The sequence below is a fragment of the Scyliorhinus torazame genome, chromosome 13 (assembly GCF_047496885.1).
Source record: "Scyliorhinus torazame isolate Kashiwa2021f chromosome 13, sScyTor2.1, whole genome shotgun sequence".
Taxonomy (NCBI): Eukaryota; Metazoa; Chordata; class Chondrichthyes; order Carcharhiniformes; family Scyliorhinidae; genus Scyliorhinus; species Scyliorhinus torazame.
The window spans coordinates 38,261,379-38,282,407 of record NC_092719.1 but is presented as its reverse complement, the minus strand read 5'-3'; the positions used below and the strand labels follow the sequence as shown (position 1 = coordinate 38,282,407).

Below are 21,029 nucleotides of genomic sequence, written 5' to 3'. Positions count from 1 at the left end.
AGAGGTGAGGTGAGGTGAGAGTGACTGCCCTTGACATCAAGGCAACATTTAACAGAGTATGGTATCAAGGAGCCCTAGCAAAACTGGGGTCAATGGGAATCAGAGAAAATCTCTCCGCTAGTAGGAGTCATACCTGGCACAAAGGAAGACATTTGTAGCTGTTGGAGGTCAATCATCTCAGTCCTGAGACATCACTGCAGGAGTTCCACAGGGTAGTGTCCTCAGCCCAACCATCTTCAGCTGCTTCATCAGTGAGCTTCCTTCCATCATAAAATCAGCAATGGGGATGTTCGGGGATGATTCCACAATGTTCAGCACCATTTGTGACTCAGGTGCTGAAGCAGTCCATGTCTGAAAGCAGCAAGACCTGGACAATATCCAGACTTGGGCTGATAAGTGGCAAGTAACATTTGTGCCACTCAAGTGCCAGGCAATGACCATCTCCAACAAGAGAGAATCGAACCAATGCCCCTTGGCATTCAATGGCATTACCATCACTGAATCCACCACCATTAACATCCTGGGGGTTACTATTGACCAGAAACTGAACTAGAATAGCCATATAGATACTGTGCGAACAAGAGTAGATCAGAAGCTAGGAATCCTGCAGTGAGTAACTCACCTCCTGAAACCTTAAAGCCTGCCCATCATCTACAGAGTAATAATAATAATAACATTTATTGTCACAAGTAGGCTTACATTAACACTGCAACAAAGTTACTGCGAAAAGGCCTTAGTTGCCACGTTCTGGCGCCTGTTCGGGTACACTGAGGGAGAATTCAGAATGTCCAATTCACCTAACAGCACGTCTTTCGGGACTTGTGGGAGGAGCACCCGGAGACTCCGCACAGACAATGACCCAAGCTGGGAATCGAACCTGGGACCCTGGCACTGTGAAGCCATAGTGCTAACCACTATGTTACCGTGCAGAATAGTTGTCATCACCATGCTCCCGACTGTCTTTCACAGGTGATTTTTCTGTCACTTTTCTTTTGAAAACTTGGAACACCTCTGTACAGTTTTCCAGGAGAGCCTCAGGTTCCCAAGTGTCATCTTCAGAAGAATAGCCTTTCCAGTGAACTCAGTACAAGACTTGACCCTCAGAAACCTTCATGTCCACTATCCTCTCCACTTCATACACATCTTCCTCTGCTTCGCACAAATATGTGTGATGGAATACTCTCCACTTACCTGGATGAGTGCAGCTCCAACATCACTTGAGACGCCTGACACTATCCAGCCCGCTTGATTGGCCCCCCCGTCCCACAAACATTCACTCCCTCCACCACTGACGCGCATTAGCAACAATGTGTACCATCTACAAGACGCTGTGCAGCAACTCATCAAAGTTCCATGGACAGCACCTTCTAAACACATGGCCACTACCATCTAGAATGACAAGAGACACATGGGAACACCACCACCTGGAAGCTCCCCTCCAAGTCACTCACCATCTTAACGTGGAAATATATCGCCATTCCTTCACTGTCGCTGGGTCAAATTCCTGGAACTCCCTCCCTAACAGCATGGTGAGTGTACCTACACTGACGATATTGAGTTCTTTCTGCCCGAAGTCTGGTCTCACTCAAACCCTGAGTCGGATTGTAGTATTGATTTATTTTATTTCAAATAGCTTGCAAACTCCACTCACTCTGATAAAAAGGCAGGAGACTCCATGTCCCTTGAAACTTCCAGAGCGAGTGAGACAAAGGGAGCACAGCATCTGGTTTCACACACATGGATTCAGCATCGTGTTTCACATACCCACGACCAAATAAGGTAACGGTGACAAATACAAAGCTGCCATAGGCTTTCCTCCGCATTCCTTAATTCTGAGGCCCCTCTCACCAGTCTCTCCTGTAAGAAAGAAATGGTCCTAATGGCTGCCTATCCCCCTCTTCATGCTTTGCAAAATCCCAGTTACAGGCAATTAGACTGCTACCCATTTTCTCCAGCCTAAGCTAGAGATGTTTAAAAGTCCGCTACCCTAATCCTCTAATCACCTGTATTAGTATCTACTCCTAACTTTACTGAACTACTTATAGCTACTTATCCCCTTTCTGGTACCTTTCTTTTGCTCCATTCCTCATTCCCTCCTTTTATCATTTTATGATAACTATTCCGCCTCCTAACATTCCCGGGTTAATAACCTGTATCAATGTCTGGTCTGAAAGACCATCCTGCAATTCCTTACATTCCGTACATAAACGCCTCATCACATTTTTACAGCCACTGGTTCTCCGTCTGGGTTCCTTCTGGTTTGATGGTCGCCAGTAATGGGATGTCATCTTGGTGAGTGGTGATGGGCCGAGTCTATCCGCATCATCCGAGCCATAGCCATCTTACAACACATATTAAGGCATCCAATAATTATACAGTATACAATTATAATAACAAGTATTATCAATCCATGCATCAGGTTAAACCCCATGATCGAGCAATGAGAGCTATGAGAGCTGACTCTGAGTTGAATCCTGCTTTAGGGTTTATATCCCCCTTATAGTTGTACTGACTGAGCAGCTATCCCCGATCCTTGTCATGTATGTGTACATGTCGTGATTTGTAAACTGTGCACGGAAATCAATTATAAATTCATCCATCTCGCAGATCAGTGTCAATAGACTCTTTGTATTGTTCTTTCCTCAAGTCCAATCACCGTGAACCATCGCTGTCGCTACTCAGGAAGGTAACACAATAGCTATATCCGTGTGTTCCACTACCTCCAAGGCATCTGACTACCTTGGGGTAGCAGCACCGTAGAAGCTTCCGCATGTCCCTTAGAAACAGCCCGTTACTGGCACACAACTCAGTCCATCAGTGATCCTTCACTGGTATTTTTTTTTTTAGGAAGTGCTTTCCGCTTCACATTGGAATGGTAAATTATGATATCATGTACTATCCACTGATTATCTTGCTTTATGAATTGCAGAAGCTTCAATCGATCCTGTTTCTATTCCTGACTTCCTCACACTAACGTCCAACATTGTACTGAACCATGTAGTCTGCCAGCCCTGGTTTACATGAGACAATAACTCAGTTTTCTGCAAATCCCTTTTGTCCGTTATCATTTTCCTTACAGCATGGAGTGTATATTGCCATTATTTGTTTGTTTGTTTTTTACTTTGCAATAACACCACTTGCACATTTAATACAGTCAGCTTTTGGGGTTACAACCCAATTGAATCCATACATAACTGTCCCTAACAATTTTCAGGACATTTCGGCTGTAATAACTATTACACTCTCCAATGCAACATTGTTTGCTGCATTGGTTACAAATTTCCCGCCGTGGCATCAAGCTGCCAAAATTCCTAAACTATTGTCATTTAAAATGAGGGGGTTCCTCGTCAGTCGCTGCCGTCTGCTGAGACCCTGAATAACTCCACCGTGTAGTACATACCCCGTGGAGACCACAGCCCATCCATCAGCTAATGTCCAGTTAGAAATGTCTGACGGGAGGTTTCGCTATTCAGTAATATTTTGATTTGTTTCTAACCCGTAAGGTTTTTCTTCCGGGCTCTGTCATTTCATTCCCTCAAATATGTAGCCAATTGTATTATTAGTTCCCCCCCCCCTCCCATACTGTCTAAAACATTCTCCTCTGGAGTGTAGTTCTCGTTCTTCGGCTGTGTTATTTTTGCTTCATCTGAAAACCAAATGAACAGGTCAAAGGCAGAGAGGGCCCTGTCATAATATACACACAGGTATATGATGGTGCACAGACAGGCAGTGATTGACACACAGGATGACCAGTGAACACACAGAACACAGCAGCCAATCACCAGACAGGACACGACCACTATAAAGCCAGAGGGTACAAGTTGTCCCGTGCTCTTGGGATGCAGCCTCTGAGACAGTCAGAGCCCGTGAGCAGCAACTAGAACATACACCATGTGGTAGTAAGATAGTCTGGTCAGGTTAGCCTCAGGTCTCCAGACAAGTCAGCATAGTGTCAACCCACAGTTAAAGTATGTATGATAGTTAAGAGTTCAATAAAATTGAGTTGCATTTCTTCAAGTGTTGGAAGCCTGTCTCTCTCATTGCTGCAGTAAACGCAGTCCTCGCAGACCGGCATACCCAAGTTTCCTATTTCTTAATTTGTATCTTTCTATTCTTGTTTGGATGTTCCAGAAGTGCCCTCTCCAGGACTTCCGGATTTCCATTGCCACCATTCTTTTTTTTTTCTCATCATTGACGTACATCATACGATTAAGGCCTGTTAGGCCTCCTCCTCCTATCATTGCACCCCTGAGTGGGACTTGAAGAATCTCAAACTCCTCCTCTTTTGCTAACTCGGTGATCCAAGCGGGTCGAAACTTTCCCTGATACATGTCCGATATTGCTACTGCATTTACTTTAATTTCTTTAATTTTGATCTCGATCGGATTTTTATGAAAGTAATTTCCAACCATGACATTTTCACTTTATCATCTGTCCTAGCGATGTTGCTAACAGGTTTCAATTCACTGGCATCCCGCTCCACTGATTACATAATACTAGTAAGTGCAGTTATCCCCTGACACTCAGAACCAAACATTCCTTTTTTCCTTGTCTGAGCGGTTTGGGGATATGATCTATCCTGTGGCACGGCATCATTGCAGTGATACAGTCTCTAAACACTGTTAGGCTAATTTTAAGTCCCCGGGTCTTCCCAACATCTCTTAAACTACGTACTCCCTCACTAATTGGTACCACAAGTTTGTCACTTCTCCACAATCCTGCACATCCTTTCCCAATCACTTCGTCGTCAGCTTGGTTTTCTCTGCAATAATTACAATTTGTCATTATCATACCATCCCATGGTCAAAATCTATATTGTGGTCACAAACTTCAATCATCAGTGTTGCCTGATGTTTCACAAAACAATCATGACAAACTGAATTCCCCAAATTTCCCTGGGAGCCGAAACATTTCCCTATTTCTGTCGTTCTAAAGGCAATGTCAACTCACCTGAATACTCTGTATCTACCATTCTCCTAGGTTTCATATGATTACTCCTTGTCCAAACCACTGGGCTACAAAATGTGCCACATCCTTGACAGGATGTTTCATTATGTCGACAATTAATCATTTTAAACTGGGGTCCATTAATAACAGCCCTTGATCTATCATCCCATATTCTCAATTACTTACTGATTACGTTTCTTCGTTTGCTGTCGATAGGTTGCCTATGGATTATAATAATCCCTCTTTTATCATTTAATTGGGTCGGATGTTTTAGTACTGATACAATTCCTTTGCTCCAGATGCCACTGATTCTCTAATTCAACTTCCCCCGTGCTGCTATCAGCTTTGATTAAAAAGTAGAAATTACTTTTGCTGCTCCTAAGAAAAAGAGGGCCTGCATACTCTAATGATCATTCGTCCATCGGTGTCTCCGTTTTTTTTATGCTACTCCCTGTTGCTCCACCATTTTCTTTCCTGAATTATTTTTCAAAATGGATGCCCATCTGGCTTGTTCCTCGTCCTCCTTAACTTTACTACCATCCGTATATACCACCCAAGCATTTCCCAACTCTGTTCTGCCAACTGATTTATCAGGTTTCTGTCCCTTTTTAATGTTATGAATAAACATTAAGGCAGGGTTTAAAAGAATGGTTTCCCATCTTTCCCATCAACTCTGTCAATTCTAAAAATTCAGTTGTGACATGAATTTTCTTCCCGGCTGATAAATTTTCAATCTCTGCTATCCTTTTTGTTATGGCTGCCAGACATTTTGCGATGTCCGAAAACTTTTGTTCAGCCCTTGCCCAATTTCCTGTCAATGTTTGATAGGTGTCTGAGTACTATGATGAACAAGCACCATACCATATCCATTTGCATACAGATCAGATTTAATGCTCATATTGTCCTCTTCATGCCTCTCCTCTAATGGCCCGGATGTTGCTACAGCTGGTTTTAACTGGTCCAAACCCCTCTGTGCTTCACTGATCCACCTAAAATCCCCTTTCAAAGTTTTATAAATTGGTCCAGCATAAAGACAAAGTCTTCCACTACTGGTCTCAAATTCCCATGATTTGCGGAACCCCGTTTCGTGAAACGGGCGCTGCGATTCTAACAACTTTCTCTCTCATCCCAACACTGGCTTCCCTACCTGCCCTTGACACGGAATACCCAAGATAGTCGACTTCGCTCCTACCACTCTGGCATTTCTTTAACCCTATCTTAAATCCTGCTTCATTAAGTGCTTTAATAATTTTGGTCACTCTTTCAACATGTCCCCCCCCCCCCCCGATCATCATCTCCAATTAACACATAATCAATATATACTGAAGCCAAATCCTCTTTAATCAGCTCCCTTACTATTGCCTGAAAGTGGTTTGGGGAATTAACATATACTTGTAGCAATTTACAGTATACGTAATGTTTAGTGCCAAAGATAAATGCTGTCTTTTCCCTGCTGTCTGGGTCTAACGGAACACTCCAGAATCCGTTGGCTAAATCTATACTAGTTAAGTAAGTTTTGCCTGCCACCTTCTCCAATGTAGTTTGTGGATTTAATAAATACCGTTTATCCTTCTTTTTTTTTGTGACCTTGTTTAATGCTTTGTAATTCGTTACCATTCTAAATGTACCAGCAGGCTTGCTAACTGCCTGAAGTGGGCTATTCGACGATGCATATGTGACTTCTTGAATGATTCCCTGCTGTTCTAACTCTTTGATCATTATCTCCAGCTCGCATTTAGCACCTCGGGTCAAGGGATATTGCTTTTACTGCCTGTGTCGGTCTCCCTGGATTGTGTGCTGGAATTGTCTGCTGATTAACCCTGTGTCATTCTTTCTATTGCTAGGTTTGCTTTCCTTATTTCCTCTATGTTACCAATTGGTTTTAATATCTTAATTTTTTTAATTTCTGCATCTATTTTTATTAATCTTTCCCTACCATCAGATTCTCATTTTCTGATACTGCAAGTAATACTCCTAATCTAAGCTCCAGTCCCATATCTTTATTCCCTAAAGCTCCGTCTGCAATGTAGTTCACATTCTAAACTTCATTTCTTCTGCTAGTGACTTTCTTGTACGTCAGCGGGCACTAGGACCCGGTGGAGCTGTGCCATATCACTTCCACCGACTACGTCCTAATACTGGTCTCATTGGTCCCCGTGTTTCTAGCCCCTTACTGCCACAATGCCCCTCTCCACTATCCCAATATAACGCAAGGGCATGTTTTGATTAATTTTTTCTTGAAAGCGGTATCCTGCTACAGACCCCATTCTACCTGCTCTCGGGACTGCCTACCCCCCTGGGGTCAGTGCTTGCAGCGTCCCCTCATGTTCTGAGTGCTTATACACCAAGGCCCTACAGTAGTCGAATAGTCCCCACTACTTGCCTAACCCCTCTTACAGTCTGGGGTTTGGGCATCTCCAAAATGGCCTTCTTCCTTTCTACTGGGATCTTCCTTTCCCCCTGTGTAATCTTAAAATAAAGTTAAAAATCCATAGTCTTTGCTATATGAAAATCCCCAAATCTTAAATTTGATGTGTAGTGAGTTTACAGAGAAAATACTGAAATCGCTACAAATTTGGAACACACAGAACAAAATTTTTAAACGTAGGTACATCATGGCTGCCTCTAACAAAGGAGCACATGGACTCAACTCACCGAATGCCTGGTCTTCGCATTTCAATTTTAGACTCCTTTGTTCTCTCCCCTTTTTTTTTAAGCAGCCAAGACCATGCCGAGTTCAACTAATCATTTACAAATCCCAATTTATACATTTCGATTTTGCTTTCTGTTTACTTCCTGAGAATTGTGTTCTAAATAACTTCCACAATGTTAATCATTATTACTGATTTTCTAAAGAACTTTCAAATATTTACCCCGTTTTAAAGCTCACTTCAACTGCTGTGTATGCCTCCTAATTGATGTGCAACATCGTTTTGCAAAACACAACACTTTAAAAATTAGGAATACCAGAGGAAGTTCACAAACTCTTATTAAACACACACACTCATTCATCCACCGAGATCTCCATTCAAACGAAAGGAATTCAAAGCATCATACTTTCATTTATCTCAACCAACTGGACAATAAAACTTTGAATTTACACAGAAACACAATGTGTTTTTTTCCTTTTCCCTTCTTCAAAACTGTAAAGTAAATTTAAACAATCCTTAAGCCTCCTCTGTTCCGATACGGTTCTGAATTTTCCAAGTCTCTGGTCCCCCCTAGTGGCCATTCATCTCCCAGCTTTTTTCACTCATAAGACGTATCTCCCAAGAACAAAATTCAACTTGCCAATTCTAATTGTACGGAATTGAATTGTCTCCAGAACATTCCATCAGCGGTCTTAACTGAATTGTCTCTGTGACATTCCCTCAACCCGTTAAAGATCTTAACCGAATTAAAGTGTAATTTAATATAACCAATTTTAATTTTCAACCCACATGCAACTGAATTACCAGGCAATATTACCTCAGCTACCAGCTGAATTATTACCCCATATTACCTCAGTCACGTTTTAACCCTCAGCCGTACCTACATCGACTGAAATTAATTGTTCTAATCTGCCAGACTGACCTTTGATTTCATCGAACGAACTTACCTGACTATAGGCGAGTGACCAAACCCGCTTCGGACTACGAGGCAGGAGAAAACCGACGTGGTCCTTTATAATCTACTCATTCCGTGGGCCCATTTCCCCTCTCTCCGTCCAAGGCTGGCTTTATTCTGATTTCGCGAATTGTCGGGAATTCGCTCTCAAAATCCCACCGCTGCCACCAAATGACGATATTGAGTTCTTTCTGCCCTCAGTCTGGTCTCAGTCAACCCCTGAGTTGGATTGGAGGTATTGATTTATTTTATTTCAAATAGCTTGCAAGCTCCACTCACTCTGATAAAAAGGCAGGAGACTCCATGTGCCTTGAAACTTCCAGAGCGAGTGAGACAAAGGGAGCACAGCATCTGGTTTCACACACATGGATTCAGCATCGAGTTTCACATACCCACGACCAAATAAGGTAACGGTGACAAATACAAAGCTCCCATAGGCTTTCCTCCACATTCCTTAATTCTGAGGCCCCTCTCACCAGTCTCTTCTGTAATAAAGAAATGGTCCTAATGGCTGCCCATCCCCCTCTTCATGCTTTGCGAAATCCCAGTTACAGGCAATTAGCCTGCTACCCATTTTCTCCAGCCTAAGCTAGAGATGTTTAAAAGTCCGCTACCCTAATCCTCTAATCACCTGTATTAGTATCTACTCCTAACTTTACCTAACTACTTATAACTACTTATCCCCTTTCTAGTACCTTGCTCTTTTGCGCTATTCCTCAACACCATATGGATTGCAGTGGTTTAAGAAGGCAGCTCAGCAGTACCTTCTCAAGGGCAAGTAGGAATGGTCAGCTGCATCCAAATCCCATGAATTTTAAAAATAGAGAAGTTCGATATTTACACCACATGCACTGGTTTCAAGTGGGAGACCAATGAGTTTGAGGAATTAAAATATCCTGCAGTTCACACTGTGACAGGCTGGACAGATTCCAATCCACCATTGTCCCCATCCACAGAACTCTTACCAGTCGTTTAAACTGGGGCTTTTGCTTTTAGTCTTTACCTCCCTTCTCCTTTTGTGTTTTGGGGCTCTGTTGTGTCTATTCATTTTTCAGTGGGTCAGTTCTTCACCACTGAAACTATTGAGCAAAGGATGAATATAAATTGCACTACAATAAGCACGACTGCACCTGGAATCTGCAGCCAGTCACCAACAGCCGATAGTACTATTGTTCGATTTGTGCTTAAACGCACAAATCCTGAGAACACCAAAGAGCAATTCCTGGCAGACATGATTTCCTGCACTATTGTAAAAATAAACTCACTAATATCTACATTAATAATTAACAATGGGCTACTAATCACCAAGCTACTAATGTCTGGTTTGCTACCTAGAGCATTCTCATCTTCAACAGTGGAATACACATTTCCCTCATTTGTTTACATTCAATCACTGACAATCTTGACTGCTTCAGAAATTCTCTGACAGTGTAAGTAATAGGCAAAGGAACTAATGAAAGGAAATCCCAGTTGAGGTGTCACCATGCGGAGCTCGAATGCCTGCTGTTCCCATGAGCTCAGAAGGTGTTAATGAAGCAATATTTTTTGGGGCAGGCCAAGTTTCTTTTATTCAACCAATTTGCATCTGGTGGCTAAATCTCAGAGGACAAAGCGCAAGCAGGGTTAAAAGGGCAGCTGAAGCAGCAACATCCTTTTGTTTCGGTGCAACATCGTGGGCCGAAGGGCCTGTACTGCGCTGTATCGTTCTACGTTCTATGTTCTATCCGTCCAACAACAGCAGTATAAATTTGTCTTTCTGCACCATCGCTAACGTAGCAGAAACACCCTGAAGTGCTTCACAGGCACATTATCAATTAAAATTTGACACTTAGCCACATAAGGAGATAATGGGGATAATGAGCAAAAGCTTGATCAAAGCGACAGAGATGCAGAGAGATTTCAGGAGGGAATTTCAGAGCTGGAAGGGCAAAACAGCTCGGACCAGTAATCTTATTTTCCCGTTTTACTGCTTTTCTTTCAAAGGCACTCACGCGTAATTCATTTTGCCTACATTGCAACAGCGACTACACTTTAAAATGACTTAATTGGCTGTAGAACACTTTGGGATGGTCTAAAATCATGGGAAGTGCTATATCAATGTGCGGTTTGCTTTTTACAGTATTTCTCTGTTAACAATATGAAGGTAGAAATCACTGCTGCAGCAATAAAAGCAGACAAACATCATGTGACATCCCTTTGATCTATTGATATTGTACCACTGTCAAAAAACTATACAGTACTAGTTTCAACAAGTCTATGATTGGCTATAAATATTGTGAAATCTCAGTAGGTGCTTCTACCCTGTGACCTTCTATAGTCTCGTACAAGCAAGTTGACCATAAAGCAAGAAACAGACCGGGGAGGGGGCGGGGGGAAAGACAGTCATCGACCAGGGATTTGCATGGAGATGGGGATGAGGGCTCCAGCCAGCCCAGGAAGGAAAGGAGTGCTTACCCACATCCAAACTGCTCCTCATCACGGTGTGAAACTGGAGGCTGACTGGAAAACCCCAGTCAACCTGTTGTCAGTGCCCTGAATGAGCTCTTAATGAATCATATTGGTTGCCTGCCTTGCGGGAATGGGCAGCCCTGTCAGTCAGGAACCCATCTCCTGCAAAATGGCTGTGCGGGAACAGTGGTGAGAAACCGACACACCGTCCACCTCCGCTATATTTAGGCCCCGCTGCCTCCTTTCCTGCAGCGAGAATGACAATCGGGCGGAGAATAGCGTACAATGGACAAATTGTGATTTGTGCCTGGCACCATTTCCGACGCCACACTCTGGTCCCCCACTGGCAGAGTTAGTGAAGTTTGCGCTCTGTGCCGGCGGGCTCATGCACGAGATGTATTTGCATGGATTTTAATCTCATTGGCGGGTTGGACACTGCATGCTCCATCCCCTCCGCGATGTTCTACCCCTCTCATGCGGAAGTATTTACAAGCGGGAACTGAGCATCATGGCTGCTGAGGGGGAGCGAGGGACTAAAAAGACTTTAAAGAACTATGAAATTTTTTCAGGCTCGCTGTGGGGTGGCTGCCTGGGCTGGGGGCAGTAGCAGGGAATGACTTGGTGCCAAGTCCGTGGACTCGGGGTGTCCCTCTCGGGATCGGGGTGGCATTGCGCAGTCCGCCATTTCTGTAGTCTGTGGTTTAAACACACCCCTCGGGTGGTATTTGCAGGCTCCTGGCTGCTCACACTGCTGACTGCTCACTGTGTCCTGTAAATGTTCAGAAAGTCTCTGGTGATGTGGGAACCCAACCAGGCCACCCTTCTGGAAACCCTCAGACCCCAGCAGAATCATCAAGGGGATGGGTGTGGCCATGCTCAATCACTAGCCCACCAGATGTTGGTACTCCTCAGAAACAAAACCCCACTGCAGATGAAGCAGGGGATTCACCCCAACCAAAGGACACCTGCATCATGGCCTTTGGCACCTTCCCTGGCACACTGCCCCTCTCAAAGCAGAGGCTTCACCAATGGCACCCATCCCTCAGGGTCACGTGCTATCTCTTCCTGGTGAGGCTGGCAGCACTGCCTGCTTCTGCTACCTCCACCAGCTGCTGTTTAGGAGGGCAGGCTTGAGTCTGCGGCCCACCCTGGGGAAGAGGATATCCCTCCTCTCCTCACTCGCATCGAGCAGTGCATTCACCTCAGACTCTCGAAGCTGGTGAGGCACATCTCTTTTTTTAAAAACTTTTAATTTAAGAGGCAGATCTTCTCTGAGCCATTGCCGTGGCTGGCGTGAGTGTGTGGTGAGTGGAGCACTTATAAGCAACTCCAGCTTGTCAGGCTCTTTAGCGCGAATTCCGGCCCTGGCGTTCCACCGCCCGTGGGGATGGGAATTGCTTCCAATTCACGCCGGCAAAGTGCTGGTGCATTTGCATGTCCTGAATCTCAAAACAACCAACACCGCCAACGGGAATGCGAATTGCATGCGATTCAGTTCCGGTGGAAACACTTAGAGGGTGAATTCTCCGTCCCGGAATGCCTAAAGTGCATTTCCCGATGGGATGGAGAATCAAAAAATCGGGATCGGCGCAGGGCGTCGACAGTCGCCAATCTGAATGCAATGCGGCAGGATCGGGTTTCACACCCGCGCACCAGCAGGAAAATGTAAATGATTGCAAACGTGTCTTAATGACCCATTTGCATCCATTCAGCGGGCCCGCCACCCTAATCTCTGGCTCGCCGTGATGCTCCGATCCCCAGGGCTGGGAATCACGTTGGAGGGGGATTACTACATGTTTCACCAAATATGAGCCTGATGTGGTGGACCTTGCGGTGGGCCAAGGGGGTAACTGCTTGGAGTTGCCTCCAAAGTCCATCCGAGGGCCATCCTCACCCCCACAATGCTACCTGCCCATCCCTCCTCTACCACTCAGAGAATTCCAACCCTTATTACTTTCAAGCAATGTCTTTTTCCCTGACGTATCATACCTGCTCAATATTCTCAATATTTGCTGCAGTTCCCTCTGATTTTACTGACGAATTTCGTACCTTGACCTATGGATCCAATACATATCCAATCAACAGGCTTATTACAATGCATGAGTGCTGATGCCTCGCGATCTGCCTATTGGTTAAATATAGTGTCCACCTTTATCCTCCCTCACATCTGGTAGTAAGATGAAACCTGAGTTCTACTGCGATGATTCCAAGATGGAACTGCAAAGCAGCTTTGTTATCAATGTCACCAAAAAATATTATTTTAATTGGAAACATAGGGCGGGACTCTCCATTGCCCGATGCCAATATCGTAATAGCGATCGGGCAGAGAATCCCTTCCAACGTCCAAATCAGGGGCGGCGCCGGTTTGACGCGGGTTTTCTATTCTCCGCCCCCTCCGCAATGGCGTTATCGCGTCGTGCACTGAATGCCATTGGAATGGCATTGGTGCATCACCTGAAGACCCTCCCCCGATGCTCTGCCCCCGATGTGCCGAGTTCCCGACCGCGCGGGATACGTGTTGTCTCAGCGGTCGGGAACCCGGCGTAGCGGCCGCGGACTCGGCCCAGAGCTGCCACAGTCAGCCCGGTGCCATGCTGCTGGCCAGAGGGTTTTCCATGAGGGCTGGCGGGACTGGTGGGGGGTGGCCAGGAGGCAGTATTTGGCAGGTCGGGTCCGCGAAAGGCCGTGCCATGTTGTACGGCGCGACTGCTGCAGGTCGTCGCCGTGCACATGTACGGCCATGGACCCGGACATTCTCCAGCCGTTTTTGTCGTGGGAGCCGGGGGTTTTACTTGGGGCGGCTGCACGGCCCTCACCAGTCCGGGATCGGTGAGGGATCGGCGCTGGTTTTGGAGCCCCCACCGTTCCCCCTCCGGCATCAGAGAATCCAGCCCACACTTTTAGTAAGGACACGGAGTCCACGGTGAGTACGAATAATTAACTTGGGTTTATTTACAGCTACATTATATACAACTCCCAATTGATCCCTACCGGGCCTCTCCATAGTCAGTGTCTGACTGACCAACCTTTTATACATAGCTGAATGGAGCTCCCCCACCCCTCAGTGAGGAAGCTCATACTCCGGGAGAACCACGGGGTAAATAATCCATTCCCATCCCATAGTTCTGTGCGGGATATGACAATACGATAAGTCAGCAATGAGTTGAAACGTTTTGATTTAATTTTGTTGTCCCAGTATTTCCAGCCAACCTTAGCTGTGATGAGCATTTTTACGTCAGATAACTGGCCATGACATGACCTCTGAAAGTATTGCTGTTGCCTCAAACAATCGTCTTCTTTGTTTTGGTCACCATTTTTACTTCCTTTTTCTCAGAATGATTGATGTTGGAGGACAAAGGTCAGAGAGGAAGAAATGGATTCACTGCTTCGAAGGAGTTACGTGTATTATTTTTTGCGCTGCTTTGAGTGCATACGACATGGTGTTAGTTGAAGATGAGGAAGTGGTGAGTGTTACAACATCAGAGCAACTCGCCATTGTTCAAACATTGTAACTCGGTTGCTTCCCTTGGACACCATCCTGTTTCTAAGGGTATGCAGGATGCTTGTACTTTGTCAAGTAATGTGCGCACAATCTTTAAAGGAGTACTGACGTAATGGTCAGATGTTCTGCTCAGCCTTTCTTAACTAATACAAGAGGGGTTGTATTTGCCTTCATGCGCTGATTTCAGTTCATGTGATACCAGCTACAAAAGACTCAGGCCGGGATTCTCCGACCCCGCGCCAGGTCACAGAATCGCCAGGGGGGGGGGGGCGTAAGAATCGCGCCTCGCCAGCTCGCCGATTCTCCGGCGCCGATTTTCGCGCGCCCGCGGGAGCCATTAAAAGCGGCCCCCCGGCGATTCTCCAGGCCTTGACGGGCCGAGTGCCCGCCGAGTTTCGCCGAGTCCTGCCAGCGTGGGTTACGTATGGTCCCACCCGGCAGGACCTCGGAGTTCTGTCTGCGGGTGCTGTCCTGGTGGGGGGGCCCAGCCCCGGGGGGGCCTCCACGGTGGCCTACCAATCAGCGGGCGGGCTAGTTCCATGGGGGCCTATGTTCCTCCGCGCCGGGCCCCTGTAGGGCTGCACCATAATTCCCAGGATCCGGCGCGGAGACGGGAACCCACGCGCATGCGCGAACGCGCGCCGGCTTTCGGGCACCGGAGCTGCGGACACCACTCCGGTGCCGTACTAGCCCCCTAGGAAGGGGTGGATAGCTGTCAGTTGAGGCCCATTGACGCCAGAGTGGCTCGCGCCACTTTTCATGCCAGTGTCAGAACTTGGCCGCAGGATTGGAGAATCCCGACCTCAAGTTTACTTTGATTACATCAATTTAGCACCATAGGTGGACCTGAGTAAAAGGAAGAGCAATCAGTGTTTGTCATATATTTATTGCACATTTACATTAACAGAAACAGGTACAAGTTAGTGAAAAGTACTCAAGTTAATCGGTGTTCCGAAGAAGAGTTATATTGCCTTGAAAAGTTAACTGTTTCTCTCACAGGTGCTGCCAAACAGTTTTTCTGTTTGTTTTTTTATTATGATCTCAACTATAGAAGTGGCGGGTTGAATTTTCCATGCTCCCACCGGGCATGTATTTGGTGGGGAGAAGTGAAATAGGGCATGTGCCAACCCCACCACATTCCTGCCCACACTGGGGGGTGGATGGGCACCCAAATTGGCAGCCCAACTGCTATATTTAAATAAATAATCAAGGGTCAAGTGAGCTTGTTAGCAAGCCAATTGACCCCAATAATATGCTGCCCACAATATGCTGCCCACAATATGCTGCCCACAATATGCTGCCCACAATATGCTGCCCACAATATGCTGCCCACATCATAATGCAGTCAGCATGGGCAATCAGGCAGGAGTGGGCAGGCCTTTTTTAAAAACCTTTTAAAAGGGCAGAAAGGAAGGGAGGGTACTATCTTAAGAAGTGCCATTGCACCTCGAAGGGTAGCTGTCCAAAGAGAGTAACGCCCCTTTCTTCCTACCCATCTGCTCACCAAAACCCATCACCTCCACCTCACCTCACAAAACTGACCGAACACTCCCTGCCCAATACCTGGACTTACTTTGCTCTGGTATCTCTTGGGCTTTGTTCTTGAGATTGGTTGAAGCCCTGACAGTGCCCACTAATATGCTCTTGGCTCTACCGGGATGCTGGAGCTGTCGGTCAATCTGCAGCTTGGTAGCACAGTGGTTAACACTGCTGCTTCACAGCGCCAGGGACCCGGGTTTAGCTCCGGCCTTGGGTGACTCTCTCTGTGGGGTTTGCAAATGTCTATGTGTCTGCGTGGGTTTCCTCCAGGTCCTCCGCTTTCCACTCACAGTTCAACGATGTGCAGGTTAGGCGGATTGGCCATGCTAAAATTGCCACTTAGTGTCTAGGGATGTGCAGGTTATGTTATGGGATTATGGGGATTGGGTGGGGTGGGTGGGGTAATGGACCTGGGTAGAGGGCTCTTTTGAAGGGTTAGTGCAACCTCGATGGGCCGAATGACCTGCTTCTGCACTGTAGGGATTCTAAGATTCTTTGGACTCTATGATTGACTAGCAGCTCAAGAGGGCACGTCTTCCTCTCCAGTGAAGGGTGAAAGTCCTACTAGCTGTCGAATTAGCCCACTTGCAGTCTGTTATGGTTGCTCGGTGGGCTGACATCCAATAAGTCAGCCTCCTGCTGACTTTGCTTCTTGGTTGGGAGCCGTACAATCACTTCCCCCCCCCCCCCCCACCCCCCCCCCAACCTCTGTAAAAACCAGCCTCACATTCGGGAGTTTGGGCACATCACATCTGAAGGAAGGAGTTTCTGCGCAAGTAGCTTTCATTTTGAAGTAAGTGAGGTGCACCATTCTTTAATTTGTCAATTTGTCAATTTGTCACCTATCCTAAGAATTATATGGGTGATTAAATTCTTGAAATGGAAGGTGACTCACTGGAAAATATTTGTGTTGGACAGTCTCTATCATTGAGAGAAGTTCTCGTTAATTTAAGTCACCCAAAAAATGTGCTTGGATTACAATTGATGACAATTTAGATTTTTTACAATCTCCACGATTCTGTTTCAATCTGCTCCATTTCTGGTGCTGTATTTTTTAAAGCTCTTTTCTTACAATATGACAAACATAGGACAAATAATTCAAAAGGGATCAAACCAAATATTGAATATGTTCAGTGGAAGCAAAAAATTATTCTAAGAATTCAGAGGAGGTATGAAGGAAGATAGGCAATCAACATAACTGATCAAAATTTTTGTAAAGAAGCTGTACAGATTAGTTAAAGTAAGGGTATATCCATTTAAGGATGAAAAAGAGCAATCCTTTTCATGGAAAGTAGAGGAATAGCAGAGACACTGAACAAATACTTTGCCTTGATTTTCACAGAGGGGTGTGATGGTGAAGAGGTGCAAGAGGAGGGGATGAAGATAGGATAACTGAAATATGAAGTAAGATTGGAAAATTACTCAATGCAGAATAAAACAATCATGGCTCTTGCGTCCAGGCATCCTAGAATTTTAAAAGAACATTTGAGAGGAAATACTAGAGGCTCGCAAACATAATTTTCCAAATATCCTTTCAATGTGAAAATTGTATCACAGGATCACAGAATTCAATAAAGGAGGAGGCAATAAACCGGCCTAACATTAACATGAAATAAGTTATAAGAGGCCATGAATGGGCTGAAATTAATACTGACCCAGAAAGTTATGGAGCTGGATTCTCCAGTCCCTCAGCTACGTCCTTCACGGCCGAGCGCCGTTCTCTGGTGACGAGATTCTATCTTCCCGCCGCTTGTCAATGGGATTTGCCATTATAACCACCTCATGCCGCCAGGAAACCCACGGGTGGGGGTGCACAGCTAACGGGAAAAGTGAATCGTAATGACCAGAGAATTCCGGCCCTGTGTTAATTAAGAATAGCTCAAGTGAATTTATGAAAGGCATCTTGCATCTGACAATTTCATGATGAATATTGTGCATTGATGAAGGATTGAGTGTTTTTTTTATAATCAGAATTACAGAAGGTGTTTTGATAAGGTACTACATAAGGCTTATAATTTTTTTTTGTCCATGGGACATAGGTGTCACTGGCTGAGTCACCTTTTATGGCCCTTGAGCTGAGTGGCTTGCTAGGTCATTGCTGTGGGTCAGAAGTCATATGTAGACGAGACCAGGGAAGGACAGCAGATTCCCTTCCCTACATTATGGGTTTTATAACAATGACTTTATGGTTATCATTAAACTTTTTAATTCCAGATTTTCATTGAACTCAAATTTCACCATCTGCCCTGGTGGATTCAAACCTGGATCCCCAGGGCCCCATGATCTCTGGAATACTAGTCCAGTGACAATTTCTCCTCACCACTATCCCCATGGCATATGATAGCAAAGTCATGTTTAAAAATGCTAGCAAAAAACAGAACAGTGGTTAATGGATTTATTTTGTAAAGGAGAATTGGTGCCCCCAGAGTTCAGCCTTAATATATATACAAATAAATAATCTGGTTTAGGGATGGGGTGCATGCTCTAAAAATTTGAGGGTGCCTGAAAATTAGGTGCATGAAATAGCAATGAGGTGCACCACAAGCAATTTTAGGTTGGATAGGTAGATGCTAAGTGTGAATGAGATGATATATATCACCCAATTCAACATTAAAAGGAGTGGAACAACTGTGGGTGGGATTATCTGGTCTGACAGCTAGTGGGCTGGATTCTCCGTTTCTGCGGCGAAGTGCCGACGCCGGCATGGGAACTGTGGCTTTCTACGACGCCAAAATCGGCGCCAAACCCTCACAGATTCCGGGACCGGTAAGGGGCTAGCAGCGGCGCTGGGTAAAACTCCCGGCTCCCGCGCCAAAAAAAGGCCGGAGACTGGCCGGGTCTGTGGCCACGCATGCGCACGGCGCGACCTGCAGCGGTCGAACCATGCAACATGGCGCATGCCGTGCGCGGACGCGACCTGCCATATACGCCCCACAGGACAACCCCTGGCCACTCTGCACAAGCCCCCAGCCCTCTCAGAAGCCCCCCGGCCAGCAGCACGACCCGCGGCCGCCACGCCGGGTCCCCGACCATTCAGACCACATGTCAACACAGCGGTCAGGAACTTGGCCCATCTGGGGCAGAGCATCGGGGGAAGCCTTCCGATGCCACGCCAATGCCGGTCCAATGGCGTGCAGTGCGCGACACGATTATGCCATTTTGGAGGGGGCAGAGACTCGAAAACCGGCATCAAACCGATGGCGGAAGGGATTCGCCGCCCAATCGCCAATTATGATATCGACGTCGGGCAACAGAGAATCCCGCCCAGTGTTTCCCGGCAGCGGGATGTGGCATGCTGTTCGCTGACGGCTGGATTCTCTTTCCCCAGTACTGTCAATAGGAATTCCCATTGATGCCGCTCCACGCTGTCGGGAAACCCATGGGTGGGGCAGCGCTGCTGGCGGGACCAGAGATTCCCACCACCTGCGAACAGTCGAAGAATTCCTGCCTTTCAAAAAGAAGCAAATGAGGTACACGACTTAACTACTTCGTCGCGTCTGACTTGTTGTCAGAACGAGGCTGTTGAATCTCACGAGTGGCTTCTCGTGCGATTTGTGATGCTCAAAACACCTCATGAGGTTTAACGAAATCTCGTGAGATGTTATGATCTGGATCTCGCCCTCATTGGGTGTGATCCAGATCTGCATATTTAAATGTGATGTTAGGTTCATTTAAAAATGCATTTGAGGGACTCCCCTGGCGCTCGGCACAAAAAGGTCGCCTTGGAAGACCAGGGGCGGGATTCTCCGCAATCGGCGCGATGTCCGCCGACCGGCGCCAAAAACGACGCAAATCAGTCCGGCATCGCGCCCCCCCCCCCCCCCCCCAAAGGTGCGGAATCTTCTGCATCTTGAGGGGCCGAGCCCTAACCTTGAGGGGCTAGGCCCGCGCCGGACTGATTTCCGCCCCGCCAGCTGGCAGGAAAGGCCTTTGGTGCCCCGCCAGCTGGCGCGAAACTGACTTTGCCATGCGGCGCATGCGCGGGAGCATCAGCGGTCGCTCACGGCATCCCCGCGCATGCGCAGTGGAGGGGGTCTCTTCCGCCTCCGCCATAGTGGAGACCATGGCGAAGGCGGAAGGAAAAGAGTGCCCCCACGGCACAGGCCTGCCCGCGGATCGGTGGGCCCCGATCGCGGGCCAGGCCACCGCGGGGGCACCCCCCGGGGCCAGATCGCCCCGCACCCCCCCCAGGACCCCGGAGCCCACCCGCGCCGCCTTGTCCCGCCAGTAAGATAGGTGGTTTGATTCTCGCCGGTGGGACAGGCATTCCAGCAGCGGGACTTCGGCCCATCGCGGGCCGGAGAATCGCCGGGGGGCGCTAACCGGCGCGGCGCGATTCCCACCCCCGCCGAATATCCAGTGCCGGAGAATTCGGCAACCGGCGGGGGCGGGATTCACGCCAGCCCCCGACGATTCTCCGACCCGGCGGGGGGTCGGAGAATTCCGCCCCTGGTTTCCACAAACGTGGACCAGTCATAATGACACCTGAGGGTGTCTTCCAGGCCATCAGACACCCCGAGTGGTCAGGGACTGGGATGGGTGGCACTGTGGCACTCCATCGGGCACTTTGGCACTGCGAGCAGGCACACTGGAAATGCCGCAAAGAAACACCCTGCTAAATGCGTCCAGGGACACTGCCAGGGTGGCAGTGCCAGGGTACTAGGTTGGCAGTGCCAGACGATTGGGCCTTTGGGGGGGGCCTTACCACATGGAGGGAGGTCTTCCCGGGGGCCTCCCCAAGGTTGGGGGAAAGAGGGGTCGAAAATGGGGGGGGGGGCTGAAACGGGGGGAAAATCGGAGCAGCCTTCCAAAATAGTGAACATAGAACATAGAACATACAGTGCAGAAGGAGGCCATTCAACCCATTGAGTCTGTACCGACCCACTTAAGCCCTCACTTCCACCCTATCCCCGTAACCAATAACCCCTCCTAACCTTTATCATGGCCAATCCACCTAACCTGCACATCTTTGGACTGTGGGAGGAAA

General features: G+C 47.1%; 1 protein-coding gene across 1 annotated transcript in view; it reads left to right on the top strand.

Annotated features, from left to right (window-relative positions):
- The window catches only part of LOC140387969 (guanine nucleotide-binding protein G(t) subunit alpha-3-like), a 119,414-nt gene that overhangs the window by 60,658 nt on the left and 37,727 nt on the right, over positions 1–21,029 (top strand). Inside the window, exon 7 of the mRNA XM_072471382.1 lies at positions 14,336–14,465. Within this exon, the coding sequence (XP_072327483.1) occupies positions 14,336–14,465 (130 nt within the window). The remainder of the gene's footprint in view (positions 1–14,335; positions 14,466–21,029) is intronic.